This window comes from Mercenaria mercenaria, chromosome 6 (genome assembly GCF_021730395.1).
Source record: "Mercenaria mercenaria strain notata chromosome 6, MADL_Memer_1, whole genome shotgun sequence".
Taxonomy (NCBI): Eukaryota; Metazoa; Mollusca; class Bivalvia; order Venerida; family Veneridae; genus Mercenaria; species Mercenaria mercenaria.
Window position 1 is genome coordinate 19,035,810 of NC_069366.1, and position 22,136 is coordinate 19,057,945.

Genomic DNA, 22,136 nt, shown 5'->3' on the forward strand with positions numbered 1-22,136 from the left:
AAAAACTGATATTTTCACGAGTGGCGTAGCCACGAGTGAAAATGACTTTTTTTGGTGCTCACGAGTGAAATAAAATTGATATTTCACTGACACAAACAAATTTTCTTTTTATTTTATGTGTAATACTTTACTTTTGTTACGCAATTTATAAAATGTCGAAAATCGCGGGAAAAATGAACAGAAAGCATAACACAAATGACGTCATTTTAACGACGTCATCGTCATTATGGTGCCCGATATTCATAACGCTCGGTATACAATTTGACTTCAGTCGCGGCGGAGGACCGGAACTAGTTGGTTATTAATAAAACCCGGCCCGGCCCGGCCCGGCCCGGCCCAAACCACGGAAATAGCCGATTCCGATTGTACGGAAACCACCGGAAACTTACGGACGGAAGGCTAATATAATTACGAATGATATCGTGTTAATATCGACTTACATATTTAGAATTTAGTAAAAAAAAAACCCACTGAACTTTATGATGCCCGCGAGGAACTTCTTTGATGAATGGGTTAAGACTGTGTTCTTTCTGGTTGCAAAAACGTCTTAATATAATTTGTAAACTTGTACACAGGAAGTCGTTATACATAGCGTTGTTTTGACGAGCCTTCTAATTAGTTCCCGATATTTTGTATCGTTATCATTATATACTATTTTATAATTACGTTTTGTCCAAAAAATTGTTATATTTCGAAGAAAGGATATCCTCTCGGGCCTCAAAGAGTTTTTGTTTCACCTGTGCATTCCCAAAGCCTAAATAATTCTTTGTGTCCGGTAACATGCCTAAAAATAGTTAGTAAATAGGCAGGTTTTTTTTTTATGATACTTTTTTGTTCAGTGAGACTTTACAGAAATTATTTTTATGTCAAAAAAAGAAAGAAAATGAATACGAATAATTTCTAATATCACTGACAATTTTTAAAGAATAGAATGAGCACTTTTTATTAAAAAGTTTTTAAAAAATCTCAAAGACCATAAAACATTTAGGGTCATGTAAAAAATTTAGGACAGGTCGGGATACCGATTACGCACGAAGAATGCAGCGTTGAATATTGAAAAGTGTTACACACGGTACCCCATATTTTTAAAATATTCCTGTGTAAATATATAGAAACAAATTGTGAGATAGGTTTGTTCACGCAGTATTCTGTGTATCTCTTGAACTTAGTCGACTGAATTGACGTACGATGAAAGTCACACATTGAATATATTGTTGCGCTTGCCCTCAAATAAATGACTGGTGTCGCTGGCAAGGCTACTCGCAGTCCAAGCTGTAAGTCTGAACCTAGAGTCGCAACATGAAAACCTAATGTGGGCACATGGGTTCGAATAGGACACCTTTAAGATTTCTGAATGTATAAGCTGACAAATTCAACCAGTTCATATATTTATTATATTTTGTATGGTTGTATTTATATTTCAATGATACAAATACAGATATGCATGAATCTCATGTAAACATAAGTTGAGACCGGATTCGGTCAAGTATCAGATTGGGTCACTCTGACCAGATTGGGTAAAATCACTATCTTCTATAATTATAGTAAAATAAATGTCAGGATAAGTAAAAACCGAGCTCCCGTATAATAAGAATACCTAAGAACAATATTCAGGTTCGTTTTATAACCTTACAAGAACTTGACCAGATTGGGTCAAGTTTAGCCTACTGCACCGGGTCTAAAGGATATCTATAAAAATACTGTTTAAACGTTGAATCTGGGTTAGTGACCAGTACAAATACGCTAAATAGATAGAGTAATCAAAAATGGGTAAGCACCTCCACGTTGGAGTACATTTCTAGAGGCAACTGCCCGGTTCAGTGATAGAAACACAAGTGACAACTAGCTGTCAAAAAATGTAAACAAAGATCCGCAGTATAGCGTTTGGCCGCACGTGAATGCCAATATGACGTCACGTCCGGATAAACAAATGTGCAGAGGAATCGCGCGTATATTTAGGAGCTTGATTTCTACGATAAATATGATGAATGGAATGGTAACATCGATTGAAATGAATAAAGTACAGTCCATAATTACTAACAAAACCAACAATCCAGGTTGATTAAGAGAAATAAGCGTAAAAATAGCGATATAAGTGGAGTTAATCTGGGTCGCCAGACGCACATAAAAGGTATAGTAAGAAAGCGTCTCAAAACTGTCAGTTAAGGAGGCAGTAAACAGTTTTCTGAGCTCCTCAGCCTAGAGTCGCCTACCTAACTTTCAAAACCTCACACAAAAGTCTGTAACCACACACCTGAAATAAAGATATTGCAACATTAACATCACTGTATGTCTATCGTTACAAACCATCTACAATACATCTCTAATATCTAGTTTTCTGTTTACAAGACCTGAATTTTGTGCTCTCCCGGTCGCGGAAACTGATGACGAAAAAAGCTAAATTTGCCAATTTTTAAATCGCTGCAGAAAATTTCCTGAAACTGATAGCCCCAACTGCTACACTGTTCCATACTCCAGTAACACTGTAAAATCTGAAAATAAGCTCAAATATATGTGCCATCCGTACCGTTTCTTCACTGTTCCAGTTTTCCTGAGGTCCCTGCTAAAATGACAACCCCACTTTAAGCTAGCTCAGAGGAAGCATGTATACGTTCCTGCAAGTCATTACGTCATACTATCAAGATCAAGGCTACTCAACTGATTTTTTTTAAATAAGTGAAACTCAATTCTAGCCGCTGAAACTTCAATTCTAGCAATTATTATTATTTAGAAGTTCAAATATGCACTTCATTCCGTAAATTGCCTCTTATTTGTAAATTTCACCCCGGCCAATTCGACACTAACGGCTCAAAACTGTTTACTGCCTCCTAAATGTCAAGCTCGGTAGGCTGTTCATAGCATTGCCCCCTCCTCTAAGAATTGGTCCCCAATTTAGAATGACATGAAAGATTATGAAAGCAATAAAGGTACCAAACTATGATAAAGGCAAAACAGTTGAAGAGCTTGCATCTGACTAAAAGTTTTGACTACAGAAAAATACAGATGTGTAGATTTAATGCATTCAGTATGAATGAAATTCAGATATGAACTGGTAAAGACAAATCATGTTAAAACTGCAGTTGATTACTTTAACAATTTAACTATTTTCAGATATGCTAATAACGGTCCATTTAAGCCTGGTTCATTTACACGATAATTTACCTAACTTACAATCTGTACATATGTATTAGAATTAAACCAGTTGCACAATGTCTTGCATGACTTAATTCGTTATATATGCATAATACACATGCGAATTTATTATTTCAGGGTATTAAAGTACAAGAGAATCATTTGCAGACATACCGTGTCACACTTATACGGATAAACAGACATACTGGAATATTAACTCGGCATAACAGGAGTATACAATATTTTTATAATATATCTACTTTAAGGCTTCAACTATATAATGCTATCAGATATGGTGTAGCCTGAATGCTACCAAAACATGTAGTCTAGATGCTACCAGATACGGTGTAGACTGAATGCTACCAAAACATGTAGCCATTATGCTACCAGATACGATGTAGCCTGAATGCTACCAACATTCTCGAAGCCTTGTTTAACTTACTAGTGTATCATTCTTAAACTGAATGACAAATTATGTATCATAACAGTAATACATGGCACACTTACATATGAATATTGAGCATAAAGAACAACAGTAGCTGATAAGAAAACAACAAAGTGGGAATATCAGCTGTAGCTTAGTCTTCAACATTAATATCTAAGCAGAATAATGAACAACAATACATGTATAGAAGACTTAAAACATTAATGAACAGAAATATGAATACATATGGATATTATGCGGCATAAATTATGAAACATACTCAATATAAAGAGAGACATTTCTTGCTAAGATGTCTTGTCAGTACAATAATTACATTATTTACATAATTATGACGTCTTATCTCCTTAATGTACATTATAACTTTGCATTTTTCAGACAGAAGTCCTAATACAACACTTACAGCAACCATAATGATGAATGCAGAGAAAAATTGTGGAGACTCTTAAGTATATACAATCCTATAATACTGAACTTTACAACTTGTAACATGTACCCCTCTTTTACCATGTCTGTAAATATTACACAGAATAATGTGAAGTGCAAAGTATGCAAAAATGAGGTGTGGCTCACAGTCTAACAATGCAATAGTACATACCTACAGCCACCATTACAAAGTTAAGATCCTGGATTCAAACCAGTACCTAATATATAATATACCCAGAATTGCATAATAACAATAATATATTTAGTTACAAACATGTTAATAATACAGTGCCTGATTCTGTAATTATGTAGGAAAAAGGTAGCAAAAATTGTCTACCTGAAATACTTTGATTATTTCTACCTACATGTAAGTACTACACTAACAGTTTGAGTCTTGAAATTTAAATGCTTGTATTTAAATTTATTTTTTTTTTTTTTTTTTTTTTTTTACAATATGCAGAAACAACAATATGTAAAAATTTAATTACAATTCTTACTTAACATTTTACTTGAAACTTGAAACTTATAATTTTACAGGAGCAGTACCAGTCCTACTATTATGTGAAAATGCAGAGAAGTGATGACTAGAGAGTAAACTTTAAAAAGTAAGTTAAGGGTGATGGTAAAGTTAACAAATTTGAAATTACATATTTTCCTAAGTTTTATCTAATCTAATACAGTCTTCTTAGTTAATACAATATACATCTGTTTGACTTCTGATAGTGGTTTCTGGAATCCTTTTCATTATATTTCTTCTTCATTTTCATTATATTTCAAATGTGATATTTCTTCTTCATTTTCATTCCATTTCAAATGTTGAATTTCTTCTTCATTTTCATTATATTTCAAATGTTGAATTTCTTCTTCATTTCTATTATATTTCAAATTCTGTAATTCTTTTTCATTAACTAATACAGTAATCTTTACTTTCTTTTCTCTTACTAGCTTTTTCTAAAATAGGGAGGGCTATAAATTTTGTTTCAAACAACAACTCTCTCAATTCACTTCTACTGCTGGGAAGAATGTTTAACGGGAAACTGTCCTTGTTGGCTTCACATCCTTAAATAATTTGAATAATGGAAAAAATTTGAAATCTCTGTCCAAAAATATTTCTTCAGTGTCAAGATCTGCTAGGTCACTTAAAACTCCTGCAGATGCCTTCAGTGTAGTGGTTGTTGTTTCGTATATCTTTCCAGATACATTCAGTCTAATTCTTTTTTGTTGGTAATTTCTTATCATTTCAGCTTTATTTAGTTTCTTTTTGTTCTCTCTTTGTCTGTCATCCAATCGTTTCTTTTCTGTTTTATTAATTTCTTCTTCATTTTTCTTCTCTTGTTCTTTCTTTTTTTCATTCCTTCTTTGTTCATCCTTTTTCTCCTCTTCTTTCTTCTTCATTTCCTCCTCTTTCTTTCTTTCTTTCTTTCTCCTCTTCTCGTATCTTCCTCTCCTCCTCATTCTTTCTTTGTTTCTCTGCTTCTATCTTCTTCATTTCCTCCTCTTTCTTTCTTGCTTTCTCTTTCTCCTCTTCTATCTTCTTCATTTCCTCCTCTTTTTTCCGTTGTTCTTCTATCTCACTATTTCTCAATTCTTCCTCATTCTGTGCTTCCTTTTTCTCTTGCTGTCTTTTTTCCTCAATTTTTCTCATTTCTTCTTTCTTTCTCTGTGCCTCCATCTCTTCTTTCTTCTTCATTTCATCTTTCTTTTTCTGTTCATTTTTTCTCTTTTCTTCCATCTCTAATTCTATTTCTTCTTTCCTAATTTCTTCCTCAATCCGTTTCCTTTCTTTCTCTTCCTCTTCCCTTCTCTTCCTGTCTTCTTCCCTTTGTTTTTTCAATTTCTCCCTTTCAACGTGTATGTCTTCATTACTTGTTTCACTCAACTGCAAATCAATTACAGTGCTTTCAAGGTCTTCCATTTCACTTGTTGATGATGAAGTGTTAGTACTTGATGAAGTTGATGATGAATTTGACGTTGATGATGAATTTGATGATGTTGACGAAGAACGTGATGAAGAGGACAAATTCGGTGAAGATTTTGCTGATGGTGATCTATCTCTGTTACAAGGACGTTTATTTCCTTGATCATTGGTTGAAGTTAAGTTATCTTCTCTCTTGTTACCATAGGAAGCTTTTGGTCTAGTTGGGATTCTTATCATTGGGGCATGTTGGTCAATGATAGACTGTCTACATTTCTAATGTATTCTTGCAGAATCTTCTCCGCCTCCACCCCTCTTGCACCAGAAACTGTGTGATACCTTACAAAGTCCTGTCTTGATGTGTGGCAATAATTTCCAGGGGTATTTCGTAAAAAGATCTTCCACAGTTTATACATTGTTAGCTAATTGGCTGTGCTGCTCAATCAGATGCGATCGACATTTGCCCCTTGTTGTAAAGTGAATGTCCCCACGATTTTACAAGTATATCTTTTCTGGAATCAAAAAAAAAAAAATCGATTAAGTACAATTTCTCAATATTCTAACCCATATTGCATTACAGTGTATAATCATAATGTATTTTACTTCTAGCAATGTCGTTTTCTTTTAATAGGTGCGAACACAGAAAAGACTGGAGAACTTCGAACTGGTAGATAACACAGGATGGCTGTAAATTGAATGGTAATTTTTGCACATAATTTTTTTTTTTTTTTTTTTTTTTTGCATAATGCTGCAGCTTCAAATAGATTAATGAAAATAAAAAGGACAAGCTGTAATTGTACATTATCAGTTTGTTACATTAACTGTACAACACAATCTTGCTATGCTCTGCAGACATATGGTTTTAATTTGTCATGATGTACTACGCGAGGTTTCTGACGTAACCCTTGAATACGGTACAAAATGCTACTGATTTTTGTTAAAACTGTATAGGGACCCTTCCACAGTCTCGTGAATTTACTAGTTCGCCCGACTTTCCTTTGTGGGTTATAATACCACACCTGATCACCTACATCATACTGTTGAAAGTTAGTATTGAGGTCATATTTCTTTTTCATGACCTCACTAGAGACTTTAAGTTCGTTCCTAGCATATTCATGTATTTCTACTATTCTACTTTCCAAAGCATTTACATAATCAGAACCATATTTTAGTCTCGTTTCAGCATTTTCTAATTCAGGCTGTCCAAAGACAAGATCAATTGGGAGCCTTATTTCAGAGCCATAGACCATAGATGCGGGTGTGACACCAATGGCTTCATGTACAGAACTACGATGGGCCATTAAACATAAAGGTACATACTTGTCCCAGTCATTTCTGTGCTCGGACACAAATACTGTTAGCATGTCGAGAATACTTCTGTTTACACGCTCAATAAACCCTGAACTCTGCGGTCGAAATGGGGTATTTCTAGTCTTTTGAATACCAAGTAGTTTACATAACTCTTGAAACAACTTTGACTCAAATTGCGCTCCTTGATCAGTATGAATAGAAAGTGGTATGCCAAACCTTAAAAATATATTTTCAATTAATGCGTTAGCGACTGTAACTGTTTCTAAATTCGGTAATGGCACTGCTTCTGTCCATTTCGTAAAATAATCTGATACTACCATTAAATACCGATTATTGTTCGCAGTTTTACCAAGTGGGCCGACAAAATCTATAGCTACTCTTTCCCATTTAGCACCAGAGGTGAACTGTTTCATAGGGGCCTTAAATTTAGTTTTTGGCATTTTTCGCGATGCACATACACTACATTTTCTACACCACTTCTCCACTGCATCACGCACACCGTAAAAGAAAAATTTCTGTCTTATTCTTTTCAAGGTTTTCTTCACACCTAGATGTGAACTGGTCAAAGAGTCGTGAGATTCGACAATATAAACTCGGTCAACATCTCGGTACTACTAGTTGGAACTCGGTTAAACTTCCAACATCATTTTCCCATTTTCGATAAAGCAAACCGTTTCTTATTACGAATGATTCCCACCTGTACCAGTAATACTTCAACTCTACCCCAAATGGAGAAACCTGATTCCAGTCTGGTTTTTCATTAGTCATTACCCACTGCAAGACATGTTTGAGAATTGGGTCAGCCTTTTGTAATTCGCCTACATGTTCTAAATCTAAGTTCTCGATATTCAACTTAGGAACATTTTCGCTACTTTGATTGGCGTCATTTGCTTGCCTGTTCACTTGCGAATTTGAATTGTCAACAATTCCTTGCGATTCTGCAATAGACTGGTTACTGTCTCTACTTGACGGACCGGGTAAACACTCGTCTTCCGCAGGACTCTTGTCAGATACAGACCTGACCTCGGTAGACTCCTTTGAAATTTGTTTACATGACCTTATACTACAGTCGCTCTTCCTGTCAGATACTTTAGATCTAACCTCGTTAGAAGAGTGCATGGTTTGATCTTGGTTAACATTAGCTAATGGATTGTCAGATTTTGACATTCTGACCTCGACACCATTAGTTAAAGACACAGTTGACCTTATCATAACGTCGTCATTTGTATTGCAATTTCGTGGTTTCAGCAAGCTGAGACTCTTGACCTTATTTTTCGTACTATCGGGAGTATTGCTAGCTGAGTCATAGTCAGTTAACAATTTCTTGACCTTAACTGAACTTGGTTTGTGATCTTTCACATTATTCTCAATAGGTATTTGACTTTCATTTCTACAAATATTTGGTGATTCGGCTTTGCCAGTCAAATGTTCAGATTTCTCAGGTGGTTTGATATTATAGTAACTCTCTGCAGTCACTTGTGACTTTTCTACATTACCTGAAAAAAAAAAAAAATTTGTAGCACGATTTGTTGCAAAAGCAACAGTAAGACCACGGATTTCTTACCTACAACTAAACATAGAATGGACAGTATCAACAGTATGATATCATTGACACTAGAGATCATCGAGATCCCCTTTTCTCTCAAAGTATTCTTAGCTATCGGCTGTTTGTCTTCATTATCTTGTTTTTAGCTCGACTATTCGAAGAATAAGTAGAGCTATCCTACTCACCACGGCGTCGGTGTCGGCGTCGGCGTCACACCCTGGTTAAGTTTTTCGTACCAATCCACATTTTGACAAAGTCTTTTGAGATAAAGCTTTGAAACTTTCAACACTTGTTTACCATCACCATGTCCAGTTATAGGCAACAGTATATAACTCTGTCAAGCATTTTGACTGAATTATGGCCCCTTTTGACTTAGAAATCTTGGTTAAGTTTTTCGTACCAGTTCATATTTTGGCAAAGTCTTTTGAGATAAAGCTTTGAAACTTTCAACACTTGTTTACCATCACCATGTCCAGTTGTAGGCAAGAGTACATAACTCCATCAAGCATTTTGGTTGAATTATTGCCCCTTTTTTACTTAGAAATCTTGGGTTAAGTTTTTCGTACCAGTCTACATTTTGACAAAGTCTTTTGAGATAAAGCTTTGAAACTTTCAACACTTGTTTACCATCACCATATCCAGTTGTAGGCAAGAGTACATAATCCCATCAAGCATTTTGGCTGAATTATGGCCCCTTCTGACTTAGAAGTCTTGGTTAAGTTTTTCGTACCAGTTTATATTTTGTGTAAAGTGTTTGACATATGGCTTTGAAACTTTATATCTTGTTCAGTATTATAGTCTCTATCAATAGGCAAGAGTACATAACTCTGTCATCTTTTTGGCTGAATATGGCCCTTTTTGAACTTGGAAATTGGTTCTGTTTTCGTATATGTCCATGTTTTGTCAAGATTATTTGACATATGGCTTTTAAACTTTAAACACTTGTTTATCATTATGATTTCCATCTGCAGGCAAGAGTACATAACTCTTGACAACTATTTTGGCTGAATTATGGCCTTTTTGGACTTTGACATTTTTGTCAAAATATTTGAACTGTGGCTTTGAAACTGTTAACACTAGTATATCAACATGATTTCCATCTGTAGGCAAGTGTACATAACTCTGTCAATATTTTGACTGAATTATGACCCTTTTTGGACTTGGAAATTAGTTAACTTTTCATACAAGTCTGTGTTTGCCTAACATATAACTTAATAACATATTTGCCATCATGGTCACACATTGCCACTTAGTGCAAGACTAATCGAAATCCACAAATACAGGAGAATTTTTTGTTTAATCCATTTTTTTCTTTTGTCTGAAAATCTATGGAAATATTTTGACCCCATTCTTCAATCAATTCTTCGAATAGTCGAGCGCGCTGTCATCCGACAGCTCTTGTTTCGTGACCTGATCATTTTCAACTTTCTGTTTTCTAGTGATACCGACTCTAGACACATTGACTGTTTGAAATCTACTATCTACCCTATCACAGTATATGCAATTTTCATCATAACACGGTCTTCTCTATAATGCGTCGACGTTTGAATGTACTCGGCCTGGTCTATACAAAATCTCATAGTCATAATTCTCAAGTGTATTGACCCAACGACATAACTGGCCTTCAAGATTTCTGAAATTTGTCAACCATTTCAGACTGGCATGATCACTTCGAATGGTGAACTTCCTACCATAGAGATAATGGTGGAATTGTTTTACAGACCTTACAACAGCAGCTAACTCTTTCCTAGTCACACAATATGAACGCTCTGACCTACTAAAACACTTAGAAAAATATGCTATGACCTTTTCTTGACCGTTTTGAACTTGACTTAAGATTCCGCCATATGCTACTTGGCTCGCATCAGTGTCTATAATGAAATAATCGTTTTCAGTGGGGTAAGCTAAAATTGGACTGTTTATGAGTGCCAGTTTCAACTTTTGAAAAGATTCTTCGCACTCAGAGGTCCATAGGAACTTATGGTCTTGCTCGGTCAGCTTGTGTAGAGGTTTTGCAATATTTGCAAATCCTTTATAAACTTTCGGTAAAAAGATACCAAAGAAACAAAACTCTTGGTCTCTTTCGCATTTCTTGGCTGAGGCCAGTCTTTCACACATTTTACTTTCTCGGGACATGTAGAAATCCCCTTTTCAGTGATGACATGGCCAAGGAAAGTCACTTCTTTTTGGAAAAAATTACACTTTTTCGGGTGTAACTTAAGATTGGCTTGCTTTAACCTGTCCATAACTTCTTGCAAATTTACCAAAGCTTGATCAAAAGTTTGTGCAAACACAATTATATCATCTAGATATAAGACTAAAGTATTCCAAATAAGACCTTTAAATACCATTTGCATGAGTCTTGTGAATACACTAGGACTATTACAAAGACCAAAAGCTAATTTACAAAATTGCCATGTTGACCACCTTGCAAGCTAAATGCTGTTTTAGGCCGACTCTCTTTCTCTATATCAATTTGCCAAAATCCAGCCTTAAGATCACAGACTGAGAACCATTTTGCAGACGATAAGGCATCTAAATTGTCATCTATTCTAGGAAGAGGCTGATATTCTTTCTTTGTGGCAAGATTCAATTTTCTGAAGTCACAGCAAAATCTGATAGAGTTATCGGGCTTTGTTACCATTAGAATCGGTGACAGCCATGGGGAACATGCAGGTTCAATTATACCATCTTCAGACATTTTCTTGATTTCGGCTCTTCCGCGTTTACGTTTTGCTAGTGGTACACGATAAGGATATGTCTTAACCGGTTCCGAATCACCAGTGTCTATCTTATGTGTAACCAAATCAGTATGACCAATGTCCCTATCATTTCGTGAAAACACGTCTTGATTCTTTATAAGGAATTGCTTTAATTTTTCCTTTTGTTCATTATCCAAATGTACAGATGACTTTTCAAATACACTAGTTAGGTGCTCGGGCACAGTTTTACTATTATCTGCTAACGTTTGTACATTATGGTGTACATTTCTGACTGCTACAGGCTCATTGACAGTGACTGGTTCTAAATCAGCAGTAACTGTATTTCATAAATTGTGCAAGGTTCATTGGTAAATTTGCAATTCTCATGGGAAATGTACCACATTCTGGATCCACTAAGGTTTTGGCTATTATCAGGCCAGATTTTTCTACAAAATTCAAATTTGGTTCTATTAAACCCATTTCCTGTTTGTTCAGGCTGTCTAAAGGTTTACCCTTAATAATCATTTCGGACTCGGGGGGAACAACCACTGTTTCAGAAACAGCAATTCGGCAACAACTAGCAGAGGCATCTGTCTCATTACAAAACAAGGGATTCTCTCCCTCCCAAGATTATATAGCCTTTGCTTAGCAAAATATTCACAATGATTTTTTAACAGAAAATCCAAACCAATCAGTGCAGTCTGAGCTATATCAGCTACATGAAATTCATGGACTAATTTCTGTCTGCCAATACACAGTTCAATTTCAGTTTTACCATAAAAAGGAGACTTTCACCAGTCACAGTAACTCATTGCATGCTGTACTGATTGTACACTGGATTTTGCAGCATATGGCAATTTGTCAAATGTCTCTTCATTTATTATAGAAATATTTGCTCCAGTGTCCACTAACATTGTTAAAGAGTAATTAGAAATTTTGGCAGACACAAAATATCCATGATCTGATCCCAAATTATTTATTGATTTCTGGGGTACCTTTGTGATGTCGAGCCGTGACCCCTCCAGCTTGACATTTGCCCGTTTCCCTGGAAATTATGGTTTCCAGTCTGGGGTACATTTCCACGAAAATTAGCATTTCGGCCGCGTTGAGAAAGCATTGCGTTGTAATTTGGCCCCCAATTAACATTGTGTGGTCTATCGTGCATTCTGTCATTACGCCTATTATTCCCACGGAATCGAAAACCACCTCGAGACTGCGATTGGTTCTGGTATGAACCTTGTTTGTTATCATGTTGCGGTCGGTACTGGTAAGAGCCCTGATTGTGGCCATTTTTGCGTTCTGTTTCAAAATTACTGTTCTGTGGTTTCAATACTGTTTCATTATCCGATTTACTTTCTACTGTACATACAAACTTGTTTCGTTGCCTGTCGGGTAACCTATGTGCCTCCATTTGCACAGCAATCTTTTCGGCCTCAGTAATACTTTTTGCAGTCACTTCGCGTAAACGCAATCGGATATCAGAATCATTTAGTGCATCTATGAAATTATCTAAAGCTAAAGCCTCTACCACATCTTGGCTTGCCGTTGGATAAGCTTGCCGTGTCATTTTTCTGACTGAATGCGCCAATTCAGGGATTGTCTCCCCTTTTCCACGGGTACGGGATTTTAGTTGGGTACGGAAAACTTCAGCCTTATTTTCTGATCCGAAGCAAGCTTTAAGCTTTTCTAGTAATGAGTCATAGTCACGTCTCTCGCGTTCGTTCATTTCGCTTAATAAAGATCGCGCCCCACCAGTCAAACTACTGCCCAAATACAAAGACTTTTGAGCATAACTCCAGCCATTAATTTCTGAAGTAATTTCAAACTGAGTCAGGAAATCTTCCAAGTTTTCATCACCACTGTATGCCTTTGGTTTCATTTTAAGATTACCTGTATTGGACTGATATTGCGGAGCAGAATTCTGATAAGTTTGCGCTAATTCATAAGCCGACTGATTCTGGTTTTGACTTAAAGAGGTTTGACTATTAGTTTCACAGTCATGCCTGTTATAAGACAAGGTATCGCGCCGGGTTGTGTTTGGTCGATCATTTCTTTGAACATTGTAATTGAATTGTATCTCATGATCAGGATTCTCAATTTGAGTCAATTTTGATTTCACAATGTGAACTTCATTTTCAACCATATTCATTTGCTTTTGTAATTGTGTGTTTACACCTTGAATAGTTTGTCCCAAACCAGAAATTTTATCAAGAACTTGCGACATTTGATTGCCAATGTAACTTTCTAAGTCACAGATTCTAGAATCACTGTGATCGACGTTTCGGTTTCGTGTATTTTCCCCGTTCAAATTAACAGAAGTATTCTCTGTGCTAGAACCTAGCTGTGCATTTTCTGAGTTCGAGATATTCTCGCCATTTTCATTCTCATTAGATGAGTCATTTTCTGTGGATGAACCACCAAACACATAAATATGTCTACAATCATCCATTTTATTTCAATTTTCTATCAACACAGTTTTATAATATAAAATTTCTATTGTAAAATTTTACTTATTATATGTTTGCAATGACAAATTTTAAATAAGCTAATATTTTTCTTTTTCAGATTCAAACACCAGTCACTAACCCAGTTGAAGAACAGGACAAGTCAATTTTTGCAATTTATGTACACTTATTCAATAAACAACACTGTTCTGTTTTGTCATTATCAATTTTACTATCTTATAACCTGTAAGACAGACTTTTCAGATTTATGTCAAAAGACATCAAAGCAATTCCAGATGTTCAGAATATTCCCATTATACTGCAAAGTACACAACAATGTAGAGTTCACCTGGACAGAAAACAATTTCAAATTGTGATGATGGGTGTCTGTGGCAATTCAGAAATTTAATATCCCACTTCTGACACCAAATGTTGCGCTTGCCCTCAAATAAATGACTGGTGTCGCTGGCAAGGCTACTCGCAGTCCAAGCTGTAAGTCTGAACCTAGAGTCGCAACATGAAAACCTAATGTGGGCACATGGGTTCGAATAGGACACCTTTAAGATTTCTGAATGTATAAGCTGACAAATTCAACCAGTTCATATATTTATTATATTTTGTATGGTTGTATTTATATTTCAATGATACAAATACAGATATGCATGAATCTCATGTAAACCTAAGTTGAGACCGGATTCGGTCAAGTATCAGATTGGGTCACTCTGACCAGATTGGGCAAAATCACTATCTTCTATAATTATAGTAAAATAAATGTCAGGATAAGTAAAAACCGAGCTCCCGTATAATAAGAATACCTAAGAACAATATTCAGGTTCGTTTTATAACCTTACAAGAACTTGACCAGATTGGGTCAAGTTTAGCCTACGGCTACTGCACCGGGACTAAAGGATCTCTATAAAAATACTGTTTAAACGTTGAATCTGGGTTAGTGACCAGTACAAATACGCTAAATAGATAGAGTAATCAAAAATGGGTAAGCACCTCCACGTTGGAGTACATTTCTAGAGGCAACTGCCCGGTTCAGTGATAGAAACACAAGTGACAACTAGCTGTCAAAAAATGTAAACAAAGATCCGCAGTATAGCGTTTGGCCGCACGTGAATGCCAATATGACGTCACGTCCGGATAAACAAATGTGCAGAGGAATCGCGCGTATATTTAGGAGCTTAATTTCTACGATAAATATGATGAATGGAATGGTAACATCGATTGAAATGAATAAAGTACAGTCCATAATTACTAACAAAACCAACAATCCAGGTTGACAAAGAGAAATAAGCGTAAAAATAGCGATATAAGTGGAGTTAATCTGGGTCGCCAGACGCACATAAAAGGTATAGTAAGAAAGCGTCTCAAAACTGTCAGTTAAATGTCAAGCTCGGTAGGCTGTTCATAGCAATATTGTGGTACATTGCAGTTTTTATGCCCCCGAATGGAGGCATATAATTTTTGAACCATCTGTCGGTCTGTCGGTCTGTCAGTCCGCAATTTTTGTGTCCGGTCCATATCTTTGTTATCGATGGATGGATTTTCAAATAACTTGGCATGAATGTGTACCACAGTAAGACGACGTGTCGCGCGCAAGACCCAGGTCCGTAGCTCAAAGGTCAAGGTCACACTTAGACATTAAAGGATAGTGCATTGATGGGCGTGTCCGGTCCATATCTTTGTCATCGATGGATGGATTTTCAAATAACTTGGCATGAATGTGTACCACAGTAAGACGACGTGTCGCGCGCAAGACCCAGGTCCGTAGCTCAAAGGTCAAGGTCACACTTAGACGTTAAAGGATAGTGCATTGATGGGCGTGTCCGGTCCATATCTTTGTCATCGATGGATGGATTTTCAAATAACTTGGCATGAATGTGTGACACAGTAAGACGACCTGTCGCACGCAAGACCCAGGTCCGTAGCTCAAAGGTCAAGGTCACACTTAGACGTTAAAGGTCATTTTTCATGATAGTGCATTGATAGGCGTGTCCGGTCCATATCTTTGTCATTCATGCATGGATTTTAAAATAACTACGCATGAATGTGTGACACAGTAAGACGACGTGTCGCGCGCAAGACCCAGTTCCGTAGGTCAAAGGTCCTAAGCTCTAACATCGGCCATAACTATATATTCATTCAAAGTGCCATCGGGGGCATGTGTCATCCTATGGAGACAGCTCTTGTGGTTAATAAAATGGTATATTTGACATATTACATAACATAAGATAAATCTGAGAAATATTTTTGATATATGGGACATATTTAATTATAGATTTTAGGAGACCATTGCAGAAGTCGGACGGAACCCCTGCAACAGTGATTAAGTGATAAACAAGAAACTAGATTGTGATGGCTTGGACAACCTACCAAATTGCACTTGCCATTGTTATGGTCATAACAGGCTCCCTTAATACCTTATCTACAAAGTAAGCTTACTTTTATTTACTATTTATTAACCCTTACCCTGCTAAATTTCTACAGTGAACTTGTCCATCTTTCAATTTGGACAGTATGTACCATTAACTGTTAAAAAGGGGTGCTTACCAAAAAGATACTGACTGAATGGCGACCAGTGCAGATCTTTATCAGACTGCACGGATGTGCAGGCTGATCATGAGTACACTGGTCGCAAAGGCTGAATCAGTCATGTCCAGCAAGATAAGGGTTAAGTACAAAATCGTTATAGGTACACCCTATCATGCCATATTTAAAAAAAAATCTTTCTTATTTTTGATGGGAACATGACAAAAAATATTTTCTTTCCTCTGACAAAGCATTATTCAGGGTGTATTAATCAAATTTAGTGATCTCTCAAGTTTTGTTTGACTTCATTAAAGATCCATATGTGATAATTTGGCAAGCATAGTTGTGTATATCTTGGGCATATTCGGGGTCATTGATAATCAGTGGAGTTATAGCCCTTTATGAGTCTGAGCCAAGGAAGGTGTTTGAGCAATCCGGTTTGGAGCAAACAAAGTTGGACTGTATTTGGATTTTTATGCCCCTGAAGGTGGGCATATTAAAATAGCACTGTCCATCCGTGCATGTGTTCGTCCATATAAATTCTTTTCCAGGCTATAACTCTGCCATCCATAAAGGGATTTTTAAATAACTTGGCATAAATGTTTACCATAATGAGACAACATGTCATGCGCAAGACCCATACCCCTAGCTCCAAGGTCAAGGTCCCACTTAGAGGTAAAAGGTTAACAGGGTCTGTTTCTTGTCCGGTCCATAACTCTGCCATCCATGAAGGGATTTTGAAATAACTTTGCATAATTGGAAGGATGATCATGACCAGCAGATGCCCCCTCAGGTCAAAAGTCAGTCACATTGACCCAGAACTTTTTTTGCCAAATAACTAGAGATTGCTTTGGTCTAAGATCACATTTGGTACGAAGGTCACTTATGACCAATAATCATTGATTTGAGGTCAGTACGTCAAGCATCCAGTGCACAGGACCAAATAATTTCTGTTCCTTGTGCAATTACTGAATGCATCAAGGGGGGCATTTCGTGTTCTACGAGCTCTTGTTGGCATAGTCTTTGTACTTTCAATATTCGATTTCATATTCGGCAGGTTGCTATGATGTTTTAACATCTTTTTTTCTTCTTTTTTTCAAGTTTGCAAGTAATCTCTGAATAAACTGACTTACTTAAGTTATATTCAGATTAGTTCAAAACTATATAGAGTTGAATCGAGATACAAAGTTAACATTTTTCATTTTTGTACAGATGTCTCGTAATCCGGAGGTCGCGGGGGTCGGATCCTGTCAGCGGATTTTGACCGTAACTCCAACAGTCCCTTCTTTCGGTGAGAGTACTGGTTAGTGTCTCAGGAAGCAGTCATCGAGTGTATTTCACATTAGTTGGTGAACCAAAACTCGACGCGAAAAAGAAATCTTTTAATAGGGGAACAAAATTACCATTTAACTGCCTCAATATATAGAACGAATCACAATGTTTCGTGAAAAAAGACCAAGTAAAAACTTTTTAAAGGTTCGTTTTGGATATTTACCATTGCTCTACACTTTCAGGTTATGCATTTAGTTTACTTCAAGATTAAACTTCAATGGTTAGACATATCTTCCCAAAAACTTTGCAATTATTTAGGTTGGATTTCTTATTTATTTTTATACAAAATCCCCTTTCAGTCAGTTTGCTATTTCTCGGCATTTTTGATACATAACAACAGAAGAATCGTTTGAGCCGCTAATATAATTTACAAATAAGTCGGAAAAAGAAAAAAAAACTTTGAATGGATGGTGTTTCTTCAAATTCACAAATTTCTTCATTAAGATTTTTTTTGTAAATTTATCAATATCACAGTGTACTGCAGAGGGATTTATTCTAACATGGCTTTACTTTACTTTGGTCACGTGTCCACACCGGAAGTTGAACTGTACTTGGATCTATATTGAGCAGTTTTTAATGCTGTCGCATTCTGAGCCCCTTTCGTTTTGTTAGTTTTCATTGGTAGAACCAAGCCTATTGTAAACTATGCAAATTAAACTGTTGCTTTTTTATATACAGAGTAACTGTACGATAGTTTGCAGTTTTTTACAAAGGTTCTGAGTGTAATCTCCAGCTAAAATGGGTTTTTTAAACGGCCCATGTGGGGCCCAAACCCAAATAAAGCATCCCCAGAAAGTTTTAACCTACATTTTTTTCAACTTTACGGTAAAGAAAGTGAAATGAGCGGGATTTTCCAAAAACAAGTTGCATCCTTCATAACTTGTTTAATTATGTAAAAGTTGATCTTCACCCGATATTACCTTGTATTGAAAAGATAAAATTCGTACTTCTTACGCAAATCGCGTCAAGAAAATTCACATTTTCGCTCAACCCTTAATTTATATTGTTGTGACATTTCTGTTTTTACGAAGATTAATTTATTTTTTGGGTTGTCATTTTTATCCAAATTTAATTATGTTTCTTTTTTTGGGTATACCAGGCCCTTGAAACCTATATGTTTTCAAACGGAATGACTAAGTAGGTGTTCTTTTTTCACAAATAAATTATGATAAAAAATGAATTGTAATATGAGCGAAAAATAAACGGGGGTCTCCTTTTTCCCGTTTTCGCGGTATTGTCTTAATCTTCTCTTACCCTATTTTCACGCGCAGCTATTGCACACTCAATTTTTACATACAAATGCTTGTATCTAAGGGAAAAATAAGTTAATCCCCAAAAATTTTACAACTGCATACATTTCATTTTAATTATATTCTTATTTTGTTAGCCTTTTCGATTTCTTTCCGATCTTTATTGTTACGGGTGTATCCCTGAATACATGTTACACACAAAAGCGGCGTAATGAAAAACAAAATTTATAGTACTTCTTATTAACATTTTATGATCGTTCGCCACTCAGTATGTATCTTTTATTTTCTAAAATGTTCCTGAAATGTTTTTGGTGAAATAAAATTTAAAATGACTACCAGGTTCATTTTATGCTGCGGTGCTTGGAAATTTTGACTGTGCATATCAAAAGTCCCGCCCAAAACTTAAAAGTCGTTTTTAGCCGGGAGAATTTTTTCCTTTTTGTGGCCTTTTAGGATTTTAAGCCCATTTTCGTCAACATTTTTTTTATACATTTACATTTTAAAATACTAAATCTCTTTCTCTACAGTAACTTACAATTGTTGCATTGAAAATATTAGTCACGGTTTAGAGTTATTTCGAGGGTCACCCTCTCAGGAATACATTATTTATTTTTATTATACCGAAAAATTAATGAAATGATTTATTTAACATTAAAAAGTTATTACTTACCAAATAATGAAGACAGAATTTAAGGGGGCTTTACTAGTAAGACTTAGAAATTGTCGCGACTTTGCTGTATAAAAATACTTTTTGTTAGATATAGTCTTGGGGTTTACATAACGCTGTATTTAGGGGCTACTTAAAACAAAATCAGCAGCAGTAACATTCGAAAAACGGCAATAACTACGGAACATATAATGAGAGCACTTATTTTCTTATTTATTAGTAGTTAGTTAATTTCCAATCTGATGGTGACAGTTTCAGTTTAATTTTTGATGAAAAATTTGTTTTCAAAATGTTGCATGTAAAAACAAATTTCATTCAAAAGCAGAAACGAAAAATGGGCCGGGTTCACACATGTATGAACACAAGTAAGTAATTTAATCTATGTATAAATAAGCGCATCGTCTTTTAATCAGTACGAAAGTATCGATTTTACTTTAGGGAGACATGAAAATGTAATGTCACATGCGCAGAAAAACAAAATAGCGTTGTTGCGCATGCGATATGAAATTGTTTTTTTTATCATTAATTTTATATTTATAGTCCTTTCCCTTGTTCTAGATGTAGTCACTTTTTCAACGATTAAAAATCGTATTTTTCTCGAAGGCAGAGCAAACACAGTATTGACCCCCAGCTGTGACGTCCACCGTTATTGCGCGTTGTATACAATTAACCACGAAAGGTGACCTAAGGTTTCAGACATTTGTATCTAATGTTTTATAATTAGAGTAGGCTGGATTTAATAATAAAACAATTGTCGCCTTTTTTGTGTGGTAGATATGTGGATTTATCGACCTGTTAAAGCGATATCAAGTCGATAAATTCGCCGAGGTTGATGTTGCTTTTATTTAGGCGATAAATCCACATATTTAGCCACGCCATGAGAAAAAACCCAAAAATTGTCTATTGCGATTAGAGAAACCGTTAGCAAACGCATGGATTCTCAGACCAGACTGCGTTGATGTTGGTTTTCTCATGGCGCGGCTCATATTTGACCTCACCAAAAGGCAATTATTGTATATTATCACATGCGCAGAAATTGAAAATAATGATTTTGCGCACGAGATATAAAAACGTTGTAAATAAGATTTTTATTCAAGTTAAAAATAATGGGAAAATTGCATTGGACATTGTGGGGGTATAATACTTTAACATCTGAATTGCACACATTTGTATTCCCTGCTTTGAAATGTTATTTTAAAAACAAAAAGTTAACATTATGTGAATAGTTGTATTAAACATAGGCTGAAATAGTTCGTAGTCCGACCAGACGGGTTTTCTTTTTAATTCTGTGTTAAAAAGATGTGCTTTGTATTATTTCAAATATAAAAGAAGAAATTAAAAGTTAAATAATCTAAAAACAAAAAAAAAACGTTAGCAGTAAATTGTTAAAACACGAAAGTTCATTGCTATCACTACGCTCCCATTTTCCATATTACATATTTACCTCTTTTTTTATTGTTGTGTTTTAAACAGGGCTGAGCGGGCATGTTTTGGGTGGGGGTCCCGGGGTTTTAAAAATTTGCGACCCATCTTTCATATTCTATACTTTAAGTTCATTTTATTTCTACAACTTACTGTAACTCCGGGTATCTTTCCATCATATCACCCGGTTTGTTTAAGCTAAATCATATGATTTATCATTTGAACAACATTTTATGATTTTTTTTTCAGTTTTCTTGTATTTCAGGAACAAAGACTTATTACATGAGTTTTACCTCTTCTGAAATGTTTACTTTGATACTTTTATGAAATTTTTAATTGTCTCCCTTTAATACGAAAAAAATGTAAAAAGTGGACTATTTTTTTAGCTTTTGATATAATTTATAGTTTTATATTCAAATTTGAATACTTCAACAACCTGAAACAAATGGGCAAGTATGAAAACAGCGCATAGCTTCGAAGTTCATCTATTTTCGATCTGTCTTGGTCCGGATAGGCAAAAGGAGTATAATAAAAAATTTCATAAACTTACATTTTTAATTAATTTTCGCAAAATGTGTACTTATCAATGCAAATCTTGACAACCTTAAAATAAGGTGTTTATATTCATATGTTCCCAAGGCAATATTATTTTTATTAAATTAATTTCTAAAATGCTAAACGCTATCTTGGTCGGGCAAAACCCAAAATTTTATAAATACTTCCAGTGCACGGTATAGACCCTTTCGCTGTACTACACAACCTAGTGTCACATCGTTTAGGTGTGAAATAACGACGCACCATTAACTAGCCTGTCCAGTTCTGTTGAGTGAAAGTATCCTGCAAACTGCTATCTCGTGTCTGTACGGTACCGGGCTGCCGAACGATTACTTCTTTGATTTGAATGTGATTCCAATATCTTGTTATTTTAGGTCTTTGCTTATGGGCAAGGGCAAAACTTCAAACAAATTTGTATCATCCATATTAAATACTTTGCTTTTACTTTTGTAAAAAA

General features: G+C 35.6%; 1 protein-coding gene and 3 long non-coding RNA genes across 4 annotated transcripts; 2 read left to right on the forward strand and 2 right to left on the reverse strand.

The window, feature by feature from the left end:
- Positions 1-1,722: 1,722 nt before the first annotated feature.
- Positions 1,723-4,177, forward strand: LOC123523212 (uncharacterized). The gene is made up of 3 exons (XR_008371275.1): positions 1,723-2,131; positions 3,271-3,364; positions 3,953-4,177. It is a non-coding gene; the product is annotated as an uncharacterized LOC123523212 (long non-coding RNA).
- LOC128557625 (uncharacterized) lies at positions 2,214-2,828 on the reverse strand. Its single transcript, XR_008371276.1, has 2 exons — positions 2,528-2,828; positions 2,214-2,254 (listed from the first exon to the last, which is right to left on the reverse strand). It is a non-coding gene; the product is annotated as an uncharacterized LOC128557625 (long non-coding RNA).
- Positions 4,178-5,137: 960 nt separating the features above from the next.
- LOC128557992 (uncharacterized) lies at positions 5,138-6,155 on the reverse strand. Its single transcript, XM_053546695.1, has one exon. The coding sequence runs from the start codon at positions 6,153-6,155 to the stop codon at positions 5,364-5,366; it is 792 nt and encodes a 263-aa protein (XP_053402670.1). The 3' UTR covers positions 5,138-5,363.
- Positions 6,156-6,620: 465 nt separating this feature from the next.
- LOC123523214 (uncharacterized) lies at positions 6,621-14,129 on the forward strand. Its single transcript, XR_008371274.1, has 2 exons — positions 6,621-7,227; positions 14,040-14,129. It is a non-coding gene; the product is annotated as an uncharacterized LOC123523214 (long non-coding RNA).
- The last annotated feature ends 8,007 nt before the right edge of the window (positions 14,130-22,136 follow it).

What these genes read in the sequence shown, in the direction of transcription:
- LOC128557992 (XM_053546695.1), bottom strand. Translation starts at nt 6,155, where the DNA reads ATGATAAGAATCCCAACTAGACCAAAAGCTTCCTATGGTAACAAGAGA.